The 13,392-nt window shown below is 42.4% G+C and overlaps 1 protein-coding gene across 4 annotated transcripts in view; it reads left to right on the top strand.

Annotated features, from left to right (window-relative positions):
- Positions 1 to 7,437, top strand: part of ENTHD1 (ENTH domain containing 1) — a 39,503-nt gene extending 32,066 nt beyond the window's left edge. For all 4 annotated transcript variants that reach the window (XM_079994575.1, XM_079994572.1, XM_079994573.1 and 1 more), the window contains 2 exons: positions 2,962 to 3,402; positions 6,622 to 7,437. In XM_079994575.1, the coding sequence (XP_079850701.1) occupies positions 2,962 to 3,402; positions 6,622 to 7,214 (1,034 nt within the window). In that variant the 3' untranslated portion in view covers positions 7,215 to 7,437. The remainder of the gene's footprint in view (positions 1 to 2,961; positions 3,403 to 6,621) is intronic.
- Positions 7,438 to 13,392: the final 5,955 nt, after the last annotated feature.

The following is a 13,392-nucleotide window of genomic DNA, read 5'->3' as shown; positions in this document are numbered from 1 at the left end:
CCCTGGCTTTTCATTCCTTACGTGGCTTCTTTCCACAAATAATGTGCACAAGTCAGATAATACTAATAGTTTATGACATTTGATTTTTCCAAAGAGGGTCATCAGCTTTCTCTCTAGAGACTTTCAGATTCATTATGTTTCAAACTGTGAAAACATCCTTGATTTTGTCAGCAGGAATATATTTTTGAAAGGTTAAGCAGACTGACAAAGATAGTAGAACAGAGGGATAAAGAGTAGAGTAAGTGCAGATTGTAGTAAGTACAAACCACTATCCATCTGCTGATTTTTTTAAACAATGAAATGAACAACATTTTGTTCTCATGCCAGTCTGAAGCCCTTGCAACTAGTAATTTCTGTGAAGTTGCATATTTATTGCAAGAGTACAAATAAGGTGGGGTGTATGGGAATTGTAGTCTAACAACATCTGGGGAGTTAAGGTTGAGTAACTTGTTTTATTTTTAGAAATAAAAGACTCAGACTGCACGGTTTACACAAGCCCAATTTTGTGTTTCTATACAAATAATTTAGAAACATTTCCTACTTTGGAATATAAGTTTTATAGTCTGTGTTTTCTTACTGCTGTATGGAAAAGCACATGAATTTTACCTCTGAAGAATTTGTAAGTAAAACATGTGGTTTCTCTTTTTATGTTAATGGAAGAGGAAAACTTTGGCAGCAACTTAGAAGGGAATGCTTTCAAGCCTATATTTCCACATTTTACTTTGCTGCATATTTTGTGATTTTAAATCTTTGCTAGGGTTCTCTCACCAAAGAGTACTTGCCACATAGGGAAATAGGGATGTGCAAAATTCTATAAACTAATCAACAGCTAATCTCTGCAGGAAAGTGGGATGGATTAGGACAGCAGAGAATTCCAGCAAGTTACACAGACACAATAATTCTTGACTCGTTCTCCTTTTCTCCCCCACTCAGAAAATTAGCTTTCCATTTTGCACACATGAAATTAGCATAGTGTTTTTACTTTCACCTGGGAGTCTTCAGGGAAGTCAGAGGAGCTGATGAGTGTGGATTTCAGCACCGAACACTGAGAAAGGGGAAAGCTTTACAAGCTCTGCAAACTCCCCACTGCTTGTCATGTTGAGACAGAATGCCTCAGTGAAGACTGAATATGAGGTTTTCACTGAAAGGTATAGAAGCCAACTCCTAGGGGCCCCATAAAATATATGAGGGGGCCAGCCCCCCCCAAGTTGATGGGCATTGCTATTCAAATAGTGCGCATGCATTTTTCTCCTTATCTCAGAGTCAGGAATCTGGTGGGGAATGACCAGGTTTCCTTTTGACGCAAGTCTTTTACTGGCTCCCTTGTTTGCCTCCCAGATGAAATGCTTGGCTTGAAGCATTCTCCTGAACTTGATGTTCGGCTGGGAGGTCAGGTTTATGGATCTTTAATGTCAGGCACTTCCAGCGCTTGGCCCTCCCCTCCCTGCTGTGCTTGCATATAGCCTAGTTCCTTATCACTCTTGATCATTCATTTGCCTTACTGAAATTTGTACAGTATAATAGGCAATTGGATAAAATTGGTATGGAGATTCCTAGGAAGAAAACTACTTCTAGATGATTAGCATTTAAATAGGACACATAGCCATTAAGGGCTGTATTATAGTCACTAAATCAGCATTCAGCTTGAGCAAGACAAATTTGAATACAATATTATTATAGCTCATAATTACAGATATTTAAGTGCAGTAACATAGATTAGCTACATGAAACCAGGCTTGAAATAACAAGGTTTCATCAGGTCATATTCAAGTCATAGTATAGTTTTATGGCTGATATTTGAAATAGGGATGGACATTTCCAGAGGGTGATGCTTGGGGAGCGTTCTTTGGCCCTGTGAAGCCTTCAATGTGGGATTCCTTAGGGTTCAGTTGTATCCCCTATGCTATTTTAACATCTACATGAAACCACTGAGTCAGATTATCCAGAGGTTTGTCGTATGTTGTCAGCAATATGCTGATGACACATAGCTCTACTTCTCCTTTACATCTGCAGGTGTGGCAGTGGATGTGCTGTTATGTATTTTGTGGGTTTTTAAAAAAACTTTTTGATATTTTAATGTTGTGAACTGTTGAGATCTATGGATGGAGGGTGTTATACAAATTTAATAAATAATAATAAAGAAAAATTAATAGTGCACTATCTAGGCATTATACTTCCCCCCTTACATTCCCTCTATATATTTAATGTACTTGCCCTATTAGGAGTTTTAACAGTACTGGATACCCTGCTGTTTTATTGCTGTTTTGTCTGGATTTTATCTGCTGGTCTTACTGCTTTTATCTGCTGCTTGTATGATCTTTTATACTGTAGTTTTCTGTTGTTATATTTCTGCTTTTTAGCTGTATTCACCTTGAGGCCACTTGGCAATAATGTAAGATATAATATACTAATGAAACTACCGTATTTTTCGCCCCATAGGATGCACTGCCCCATAAGGCGCACCTAGTTTTTTTGGGGAGAAATAAAGGAAAAATTTTTTATTTCCCCCCAGGCAGGGGGCTGGGGCGGGGGAAGCCCAAGCTTCCCCCGACCCCGGCCCCCAGAACAGGCAGCTCTCCGCAAGCCGTAGGAGCCCAGCGCTGGGCTCCCACGGCTTGCGGAGAGCTGAACAAAGTTTGAAGCCTGGGCGCGCTGAGCTCAGTGCGCCCAGGCTTCGGCATACAGGCAACTCTCCGCAAGCCGTGGGAGCCCAGCGCCGGGCTCCCACGGCTTGCGGAGAGCTGCGCGAAGCCTGGAGAGCGAGAGGGGTTGGTGCGCACCAACCCCTCTCGCTCTCCAGGCTTCAGCGAAAGCCTGCATTTGCCCCATAGGATGCACACAAATTTCCCCTTCATTTTTGGAGGGGAAAAAGTGTGTCCTATAGGGCGAAAAATACGGTGTATATTCTTCCATTCAAAAAATAATTTTATTTTTTGTTACATAACTTTTGTTACCTTGCAGGTACTTATTTGAATCCCTCAGAAAGAAATCCTTTAACTTTTCCAAAATGGGATTCAGGCAGGAAATCAAAGAGTTCTATTATTTCCAAAGCTATGCTTAAATCTCCTCCGAAGACACAGTCCAGTGTATACAGCCACAAAGTTGCAGAAACTTTGCTTGATCTTTGGTCATTGGGCCCAGAAGAGTTTATTACTACCAACAGACAGAACACCAAACCAGATTTTGTTTGCTGTCAGACTGAAGCCTCTGTTGAAACCCTCTACCAATCTCCAACTTTTCAAACATTTGATTCTTTGGGAAACAGCATAACGAAAACCACAACTCCAGCTTCTTCTCAGCAACTATTTGAACCTAGTGAATCTAGCCTGAAAAATTTCTGCTTCTTGAGGCAAAGCACAGTACAGCCAGCCAGCTTAGGCAGCCAACCAACCCCAAGGCCAGGTGAGCTTGTGCCTTCCATGTCCATCATAGAAACATGCCTGTTGCTTCACCATCCAAATTCTTTCTCTATAGCTTTTGCAAAACTGTAATACTTTTGTGAATAATTCCCAGGGGGTTGGGTTCCATTGATTCTAGATGTTAAGACACTGTTAGTGAACGTCTATGATGCTAGTAATTGCTTTTATAGCATTCTCTTTACACACCAGATAAAACTCTTATTATATTTAAAAGGGACATCAAGTGGACATTATTTTGAAGTGGTCATGGCTGCATACATATTACTGTCTAATCCGGGCCCAGTGCACTACCATGAAGTCCAGGCTAATACATTTTGGCTCCTGCGGTGCACCACAAAATTGCACTCCCCCATCCCCCCAGGAGAAGGGATGAGTGAAGATTTGCATTGAGAACAGGGGGATAAAGATCTACATTGGGAACAAGAGGAGGTGGGGAATCAAACGAACCTTACCTGATGGTTGAAGTGGGAATCAAAGGCTGTCACAATAGAAGGGGGAAGGGGACCACTGTGAATCATGCCAGGTGGGTACAGAGCTCAGGAAACACCAGAGGGCAGACCCCATCATTTCCTCCCTAGGGCTGAGAGGAGACCAGCAAGTCCTCCTGTTTGCCAAGAGGCCACTGTAGAGGTGAGCGCTCTGATCTCCAAGGATTGCACCACAGGATTCCACTTCTTAGAGGTGAGATCTGCTGCCCCTGTGGATCCTGTCTCACTTTGCCCCATGGGTGAGCCAACCCTGACTACCACCAGTGGTGTCTGAAGCTGAATACACATGCCATTAGTCACAATCTGTATGTAGGCTTTAGTTTCTTGAGAAATTCGGCTGTTTGATGCCTTTGGTTGAGTACAACAGCACCCCCTCTTTGCTGTGTACAGCATTGTAAAAATGAGACTTGAAATGCAGTGGAGAAAACGACCTTGCTGCATTTTAAGCTGCTAATGTGTACAAAGCCTTAGTGGCACCTTTCTGAAGTTTCATAGTAAATATTAAATAACAGAAGCCAAGGTGAAACTTAATGAGTTTAGTGCTGTTATAAGAACTTGTATAACTAGTCCATTCCCGCATACTGAATTCAAACAGGTCAAGGATAGCTTGCTTGCAAGATGATGGACAAATTTTGGGCCAAGCCAGACAATGCATGAAATGTGCATATGCATTTAACATGTCTTGTTTTTTACTTTGAAAACAGCAGGTGCAGGGTACCCTATCAAGAATGGGGATGCAGCAAAGGGGAAACAGGACAACATTTTCCACTTGCACTGCAATTTGAGTGAAAATCACCCCCTAAAGCTACCATGTTGTCTGATCTGGCCCAACAACTTTCACAGTGATCATGATATGGCGGAAGGGTTTAACATCCCTCCCTCTCTATGGGGTCATGATTTCTCCCTTCCATTATTTTTATATAAAAACAAGGCATGTTAACTGCCTTGTTAAATGCCAAAACTATTATTTATTTGAAACTAGTGGTCATCTTTTGCAATACCATATCAATTTCCCCAGTCTTTTAACATTCTGACCTTTATACCATACAATTTTAAAAATTGTGACACATGAACAGATTGTATCCATTTATTTTCTTTGCACGTGAGTAAAATTCTATACAGAAAATACTACATGTCAGTAATAGTCTGTTCAGATATGTGACAGTTACTGAAAATCCCAAAATGAAGAGTCAGAACTAAGGAATTAAAGTTTTCCAGCATTTCCCCGCCACCCTCACTCACTGAAACATTTGGGAGTTCCAGGTGTCAAGCCATGAAAAAAGCTGAATTGTTATGCACAAAGCATTTTGTGTTCATGGGCAGAGCTGGCTCTACTGTTGGGAAGACTGTGGGGGGGCGCCTTAGGTGGTAATTTGGGGGGTGGGTGAGTAGCAGAGGCAAGGTATTGGATGACAAAATTGTGTGTGCCACATGACCTGCTCTGTTGCCCTCAGATACAGTGAAGTACACTGTCCCATCATCACCAGTGGCTGCATACACACCATACATTTCAAGTACTCCCCATGAATCCTGGGAACTGTAGTTCACCTCTCACAGAGCTACAGTTCCTGACATTCTTTCAAAGTAGTTTTCAGGATTCTTGGGGTGGTTGGAGAGAATGTGCTTTTAAAGTAAGGTGTGTATGCAGTCAGTGTTGAAGCAAGTTTCACCTGCTACCAGTGGTGTAGCGTGGGTTGTCAGCACCCGGGGCAAGGCAAGTAATTTGCACCCCCTAACCCGTGGATTTCCGCCCCCTAACCTGTGGATTTGCGCCCCCTAACCCTAACCCCCAGATGTTGCGCCCGGTGCGGCCAGCCCCCCCTGCACCCCCCACGCTACGCCACTGCCTGCTACCCCTCTTAGCTTCTTTATATGGAACAGGAAGGGGAGGCATTTTGTCCTTCACCTCAGGCAGCAATTTGTATTGAACCAGCCCTGTTCATGAGTCTTGAAAATAAAACACAAAATCGACTTCTTTAGTGTGAGGAAAAGGAGATTAAAGGGATATGAGGAGGAAAGGAATGCTGAGGTTATGGGGAGAAATGAAAAGGGATTGGGGCAGGGGAAGAGAGGGGCAGGGGAACACAGGAGGCGGCCAGAGCATACCCAATGCTGTTGCAACGGACCTCTCTACAAACTTCACTGCATTCACATGGAACACCTCTTATGTCGGTTGCCATAAGTTCCACACTATTGAGCAGACCCTCACACTGGACACAGTACAAATGCAGTCTGGCTGTGTGGAGTGTTACCATTCAGGAGCAGCTTTGGGTGGCTGTAAAATTGCCTGAGGCGAAAGAATAAATGCCCTTCTCTCATTCCATGTATTGATTAGATGGGGATAAAAGGCCTGATCACTTTAAGGCATATCCATTGCCAGCATTCTGCTGTTTCAGGGGAAGTTCCTAAGACCTGTTCCTTGAACTTGCATATCCAATAATGTAAATGGACAAGCCCCATCTGGATGAACAGCTGATCCAGGTAATAAATAAATAAATCTCACTATCTTAAGCTCCAGATTCCACTGTGTATTGAATGCCATGTTTTGCTTTCAGTTTGTTTGTTGTTTCTTTAAACATGGCACATTGTAGGTTAAGATACTTCCATTTATTTTCAGTAAGATGCTAGCACGGTCCAGGGGGTCTTAAAAATGAATATCTACTTTTGGCAAATAATGTATAACATTACGTACTTTTCTTTCATGTACATTTCAGACTCTGCCGGCTCAATGGGAACAACATCCTCCTTTTCCACTTTCTCAATGTCATCCCCTGAGTCAGCCGTTCCAAACAACACCCCACAGCCTCATTGTTTTCCTTCCCGTGGACCTTCTTATATGCTCACACCACCACATGGACTGCCTTCTCTTTTCTTTAACGATCTCAAAGAAAGGATTGCAAATTCCTTATCTCCCTGCCAAGTGCCTGATGTATTTGAAAATGCTAACATCCTAAGTCTTCTTCCAGATAATTCAAAATGTCCGGTCAAAAACATTGATAGTTGTAGGCGTAGAACTTGCCGTGCTTATTCTGAGAGTTGGGAAGACAATGTGGTGCATGATACACACCCTGTGGCTGCCGCAATTGAGTCTCCTGCCTCTGATCTGCCGGGTACACACTTCCTTTGTACGAACACTGAACAAAAAGCCATGACCCTTTTGGAAGAGATTAAAAACGCTGTTTGTGGACTTAGAGGGGACTTCTGCAGTATGGCAAAGGAGCTGCATACTATCAGTAGTGAGTTGACAAATATGGTGGCTTCCATGCAAAATATGAGCAAAATCTTGGCAGCTCCCCCAGACTGCTGAAGCTGACCCTGGCACTCACAATGGCAACTTAATTAAGGAACCATGGATCTGTTATGTATCTTGCCTTACTCATCAGCTTTACATAATTCGCTAGATCTCATAGTTTAGAGCTGAAGTAATGTTTTAATTTAAAGAGATGCTTTTATATATGTGCACACACAAATGTGTACCTGTTATTCTTGTTATGAAAAATAAATTGTTGTTTACATCTTTGTATTTTAAATGTGGTTAATATTTTCATTATTTAAAATTGCAGCTTGATTTATTGAATATTTGAAACCAACGCATCTGAGTTAAGCACTAAAAGCAAAGCATTAGCCCCAGAAATAAAGAGCAGTTAGGTAACTATCGGAAAATGCTGACCATATTTCCTTTTATTCCTCAGTGCCTCTGCATACCTAAAATTCCATGCCACCCATGAAACAACATGAAAATGGAGGTCACCAATATTTGCAAGAAGTACTCAATAGATCAGTGCACACAGGACCCCTTTGGGCCAAGCACAAGTTCATTAAAACTACCTGGCGGCTCTTAAGGCCACAGGACGATTTGAAAGTTCCTGCAATGGGAAACAGTAATGGAAATGCCAATAAGAAAGCCAAACCATCTGATTACAATGAATAGTGTATATGCCATCTGATAAATACCTCATGGGACAATAAGGGACTAGTGACATTTTCCCAGAAGAGATCATGTGGTGTCATAAAGTGAACATGATACTGTTGTGAGGGGTTTGTGGTGGGGTGGTAAGCACTAATGTTTGAGTCCCTTCCAATTCCTGGATCCAGCAGTGATTCACATTGCTGGAACAACCAGGCAAGTTTCTTGATAATGGCCTCTGAAGTATGGACCATTAAGGTAACAAAGGAAGTGGCTTTGTGCTTGTTAGTTAGAAAGATAAAGGCCAGAGTTAGAAATTGTGTATGTGTGTGAGCTAGGAATGAGAAGTTCCAGAGCAACAGATGGAGCAGCTTGAGCAAATGATCCAGCAGCAACTCCATCAAAAGAAGCAGCCAGCAACTGGCTGATTTCTCCTGGGGTCCAAGGCTGTGGCTATGGAAAAAGCAAGACACACTTGAGGTGTTAATGCTGTGAGCACCTCCATCATAGGCTCAGGTTGTATATATGTGTAAATAAACTATGCATCCTAAAGACACCACTCAGAGATTGGGATGCCTTTGACCCTTCAGATGTTGCTGAACTACAACTCCCATCAGCCCCAGAAAACATGACCGATAACGAGGAATGATTGGAGTTGTAGTTCAGCAACATCTGGCAGGCCAAGATTCCCCATGCCTGCCCTACTAGAAAACACAGGCAGGGCTAATCGCAGCCTGTCCACTGGAGAGAGGTTGGAGAGAAGACCAGGAACAGGATGTTCTCTGTGGTAGCCGCATTGCAATTTGAATTACACTGCACCCCACGCCCCATATCTGTTGTTTTCTCTGTTGGCCTTCCAGTTACCATTTCCCTGATTTTTATTGTGCTGCGTTTTAATAGTTATTTCAACTGCTGCTTCTATTTTTAATGGTGCTTTACTGTTATTTTAATCACTTGATTTTTTAAAAGCATATTTATTATGTTGCAAATTATTGGGGTGGGCAGATCCCCCCATTCAATTATTTCGCCTAGCGCCATACAAAAACTTCTGATGAGAATCTGAAACTCTGCCAGAGCATAGCATTTTAAAATTTTTCATTTAGCATTTTTCTGATGGTAACGCTATTGCTATTATTATTTACGACAATGTTAGAACTGTTTTGTCGCCTATTAAACGTCAAGATGCTAGCCTGAGCTCCCAACTCTTGGATTTATATTCTATAGCACAGATTTAAAATTGCAGAAGCACCAAAACATGTTTTTACAAGAAAGCTGCTCCAACATTAAACATGGTATAAAAGCATGCCATTTTTCATTGAGACTTGAAAGCCCAACTACTTTGACAAAATGCTCTCCAAGAAGCAATGCCACATCAGACCCCACCCCACCTGATCATCAATGGAGGATGGTGCTGCCTCACCAGTGAGAGCCAGTGTGGTGTAGTGGTTAAGAGCGATAGACTCGTAATCTGGGGAACCGGGTTCGCGTCTCCGCTCCTCCACATGCAGCTGCTGGGTGAGCTTGGGCCAGTCTCTCAGCCCCACTCACCTCACAGAGTGTTTGTTGTGGGGGAGGAAGGGAAAAGAGAATGTTAGCCGCTTTGAGATTCCTTAAGGTAGTGATAAAGCGGGATATCAAATCCAAACTCTTCTTCGCCAAGCCTGGTCTGACCGGCGCCTTACAACCAGACCAATGGCTGTCTTGTTTTCTCTTTCCTCATCTCCATGTTGCCCTTATAGAACAGCTCAGCAGGACTATAGGTTTTTCCCATGTGGAATTAGAAAGACCAATGCATTGATTGTGATGTATGCTTTTGCAGGCAAGAGCCAACTTGATAAGCTGAAAGAAATAACTTTCATCCTTAAGTTGAAATAAATTGTGTATCTGTGTGTCTGTTTCTCCCAAGAGCTTAAGAAAACAGGTCAGGGCTATAATAATTCCTGAGCACTTGTAGATATACTGCATATGGGGACAAATTGTGCATTTACTGTACTAAAAAAAAAACAAACCTGTAAAAAGTTTTGAATGCAACTTTAGGTTTGAAAAAGGATATCCTAAGAAGGAGAACTAGGTTGGCAGGAGCAGGGACTGAGCAATAGGAGCTCACCCGTCACGGGGATTCAAACCGTCGACCTACTGATCGGCAAGTCCTAGGCTATGTGGTTTAACCCACAGCACCACCCGCGTCCCAGGTGTTGAATAGTTCCGCCTTTTCTCTGTAACCCAATAGCATTTCTCCATGTTCTCCATGCAGAGGACCTACGACTTGCTTGTTCTTCCTCTTACTTCAGACATGAAAGGGAGAAGATTATTATGTCTGTCTGTCTATCTTGAACTCACTTGAGCATGCGTGTCAAACAACTACCACTTACGTCTTGAGGCAAACAGCTAGACTAATTGAGCTTTGAAAACAGCTCCCTAATGGTGGTTGCCAGAAGCGACCCTGGAAGTGGGGAGAATCCATCTAGAATGCTCAGCAATTTCCCTATAAAAGTAAAGCTATTATAGAAGGGGACATGTGCAGACTGTGTTATGAAGCAGAATTGTTCGGTCTACTCAATGCAGAGAAAGTAGGCTAAAGGGACAAGAGAGACTACATCCATTTCTACTTCAAAATGACATTAGTAAATATCTCCTTTTTCTAGAAGCAGGTTGCAGGACTTATCTCTGTGAATTTATTTCAGATATTCCTTAAATACAGAGTGGCTTATAAATTCTCAAGTTGAATAAATAAAAATTGTCAAGGTTATTAGCATTCAGTGCTCACATCCGCAGACTTGTTTTGCATTGCATAATCTAGTGCAAGATTTGGCTTCATGGGAACCTGAAACTTAAACTCATCCACAATGCAAGCTGGTAGACACCCAAAGGTCTAAGGAAATGTTCCAAAAGATGTTCAGGATTAATTTACATTATCACAGTGCAATGGCCATGTGTGTTGCTGGGGAGGTAGCAAGTGCTGTACGTCACATGTAAAGTGGTAATTTGATTGTTCCACCCTACACCCTGACTGCTACTCCTCACATTGCTGCACATCTCCCCAAACCACATGGTTGCTTGGTGCATCATCATCTTGTGATCGCGTTAAGATGGGGCAGATAATCACCAATTCATGAAGACCCAACACTCAACTCTAGCCCAATTGTTCCCAGCCAGAAAATAAGTTCACTTCCATTTAGCGAACTGAACCAAAGCAAATATGGATTCTTCTTGTCATGACTCTGGTTGGTCATTGCTTGTCTGTATGAGAATCAGTCAGGCAACACTGTTCGAATCTGACCCCAAAATGATGACAAGAGCCTTGGACACATCTAGGAATCAGCCTTCACTGAACACCTTGAAAATAATGTATTGACAACAAACGATTTATTCCTCCACAACCACAACTTACTCTTTTAAAAAGTTTGATAAATATGCCAAACAGCTGGCTTTGGCATGGGCTGGGTTGTGTGTCACTTCTGTTTCAAAACCTTTCCCCTCATGTTTCATCTTTAGACTGTGGAGATAAAATGGCAGTCAGAAGCACCCAGGTTGATGACCAAAGTCAACTTGTATTCTTATAACTGATCTGGTCATTGACAGAGTATATTCTCAGGGTTTTGAAATGCAATTTGTGAGTATCTGGCAGCAGGTGATCAAAGAGAATGGCTCAAACATCGTGCTGCCCAGACACGGCCCATGCACAACACACCCATCCTTAGAGAGTGAAATATGAGGAATCCTATGGCCCTTGGGGCACTCTATTAAGAAGCATAGAATTGCAGCCTTTACTACCTTTTTGTTGGAACCTCTAAATTTTAAAAAGTGAAAAATCCTCCTCACGAAACCATTAAGTATGTTTCTGATTTTGAGTCTTAGTCTCTGAAGTGCTGTGAAGTATATTCAAAATGTTTTTTTTTGAAAATGAAAAAAGTGCTTCACTTTTAAATCACACAAACATGCATCTGCAAACCCCTTGAGTCATGTCAACAGTAAAGAGTGCGATGGAACGTGGCCAGATGTTTTGTTGGGTTTTTGTTGAGTTACAAATTCAGTTCTTTGACCTTTAGCTTAATATGTTTCCTTGCCTCTGGCATCTGAGATGTGCAACATTCCAAAAGGGAGAAATAAAATATAAAATGCAATTAACACGGAAAAGCCAAACTTTTTGAATCTGTGCTCTAAATGCCTGATTCAAGCAGGTGTTGGGACATAAATAAAGTCACCAGGCTGCTGTTAAATAGCATTTGAAAATGATCAGGAATTCACTGACGGGAAAATAATACTTTCTGTGACAACTGCCCTATGTTTCTAGAGGACATTTAATCCACGGCATGTGAAAACAGACAACTGAAATAATTACTCATATGCTAGAGACAAGCTTGCTCGAAGATAACCTATTTTCAAAATAATCTTAAAGCTGTGCACTTTTTGATGAAATTTAGGTACCACGTGGGCATAATTTTGAATGTCACTGCTCCCCAACCACTCACACAATAATGAGCCCTGGTTGAAATGACACACCTTTCCTGCTGCTGCTGCTGCTATCATCAGCAACAACATTGTTAAGCTAGTAATTAATTAATTAATTAATTATCTTCCATGCATGTCTCAAGGCAATGTACAAAATGCAATAACAACAGATAAAAACAGTTTAACACAATACAGAAAGAAGAAGCAGATGAAGAACAATATAATGTAGACGCCTGCAGCACAGGGACCACATGAACTGGTTTTCAAACACTATTGTCTCCCCACGGCCGAGGAAGGATGAGGGCTGTGGGGACAAAGAGGGTGTCAAGGTCCACCCCCCCCCGTGCCTATGCTGCCACTGCCTCTATGAGTGCCCCCAAAATATGCGTCTTTGGAGGCTACGATCCTGCCCCCACCCACAAAATGGGCATCTTTTGGGGCTGTGATCTTGCGGAAGCCAAAACGGGACATCCCAGGATCCAGTCAGAAGCCAAGATGGCTTCTGTAATTTCACGATGTCCCAGTCAAATCAGGACAGTTGAGGTGCATATGGCTACCAAGCCAGGCCTGTAATAGGTGTAGCCTGGGGATGATTCTGAGGGCCAGAGAGAGGCCTGGAGAGCCTCATTGGGCCACAGGGACTAAGTTTCCCCACCATTAGGCTTAGGGTTTCATTATGTTACCTTCATGGCTCAGCTTAGGGTGTTTTTCAATGTAGTACCAGCCTATAAAGGACTTGAAAGGGCAGCTTCCACAGTAACAACCATTTTGGACCCTATTGTGGCAGGTGAGGTCTTATTTGTGGTGCCAACTCTAGGGGTTCCCTGGATGGCACTGAGCCAGGATAGGGCCTTTTCAGTGGTAGCTGTCTAGTTGTGAAATGCCCTAGTGCATCTGTCTCCATTATTACTAACTTTCAGGAGGGCTTTGAAAACATCTGTGTTTACCCAGGAATTTAATGGCTGTTCGTAGGAACCTCAAGATCACTAGATGGAATGTTTTTAGCTGCAACCACTTTCAGAATGCTTTTAGCTGTTGTTGTTTGTAGACCACTTTATTGCATTGGTTTTGTTTAAAACAAAAACACCCCGGGCTTCTTTGGGAGGAAGAGTGAGAGATAAATTCA

The sequence above is a fragment of the Podarcis cretensis genome (genome assembly GCF_951804945.1).
Source record: "Podarcis cretensis genome assembly, chromosome: 10".
Lineage (NCBI taxonomy): Eukaryota > Metazoa > Chordata > Lepidosauria > Squamata > Lacertidae > Podarcis > Podarcis cretensis.
The sequence above is the reverse complement of the archived record's forward strand: the minus strand, read 5'-3'. Positions and strand labels throughout refer to the sequence as shown.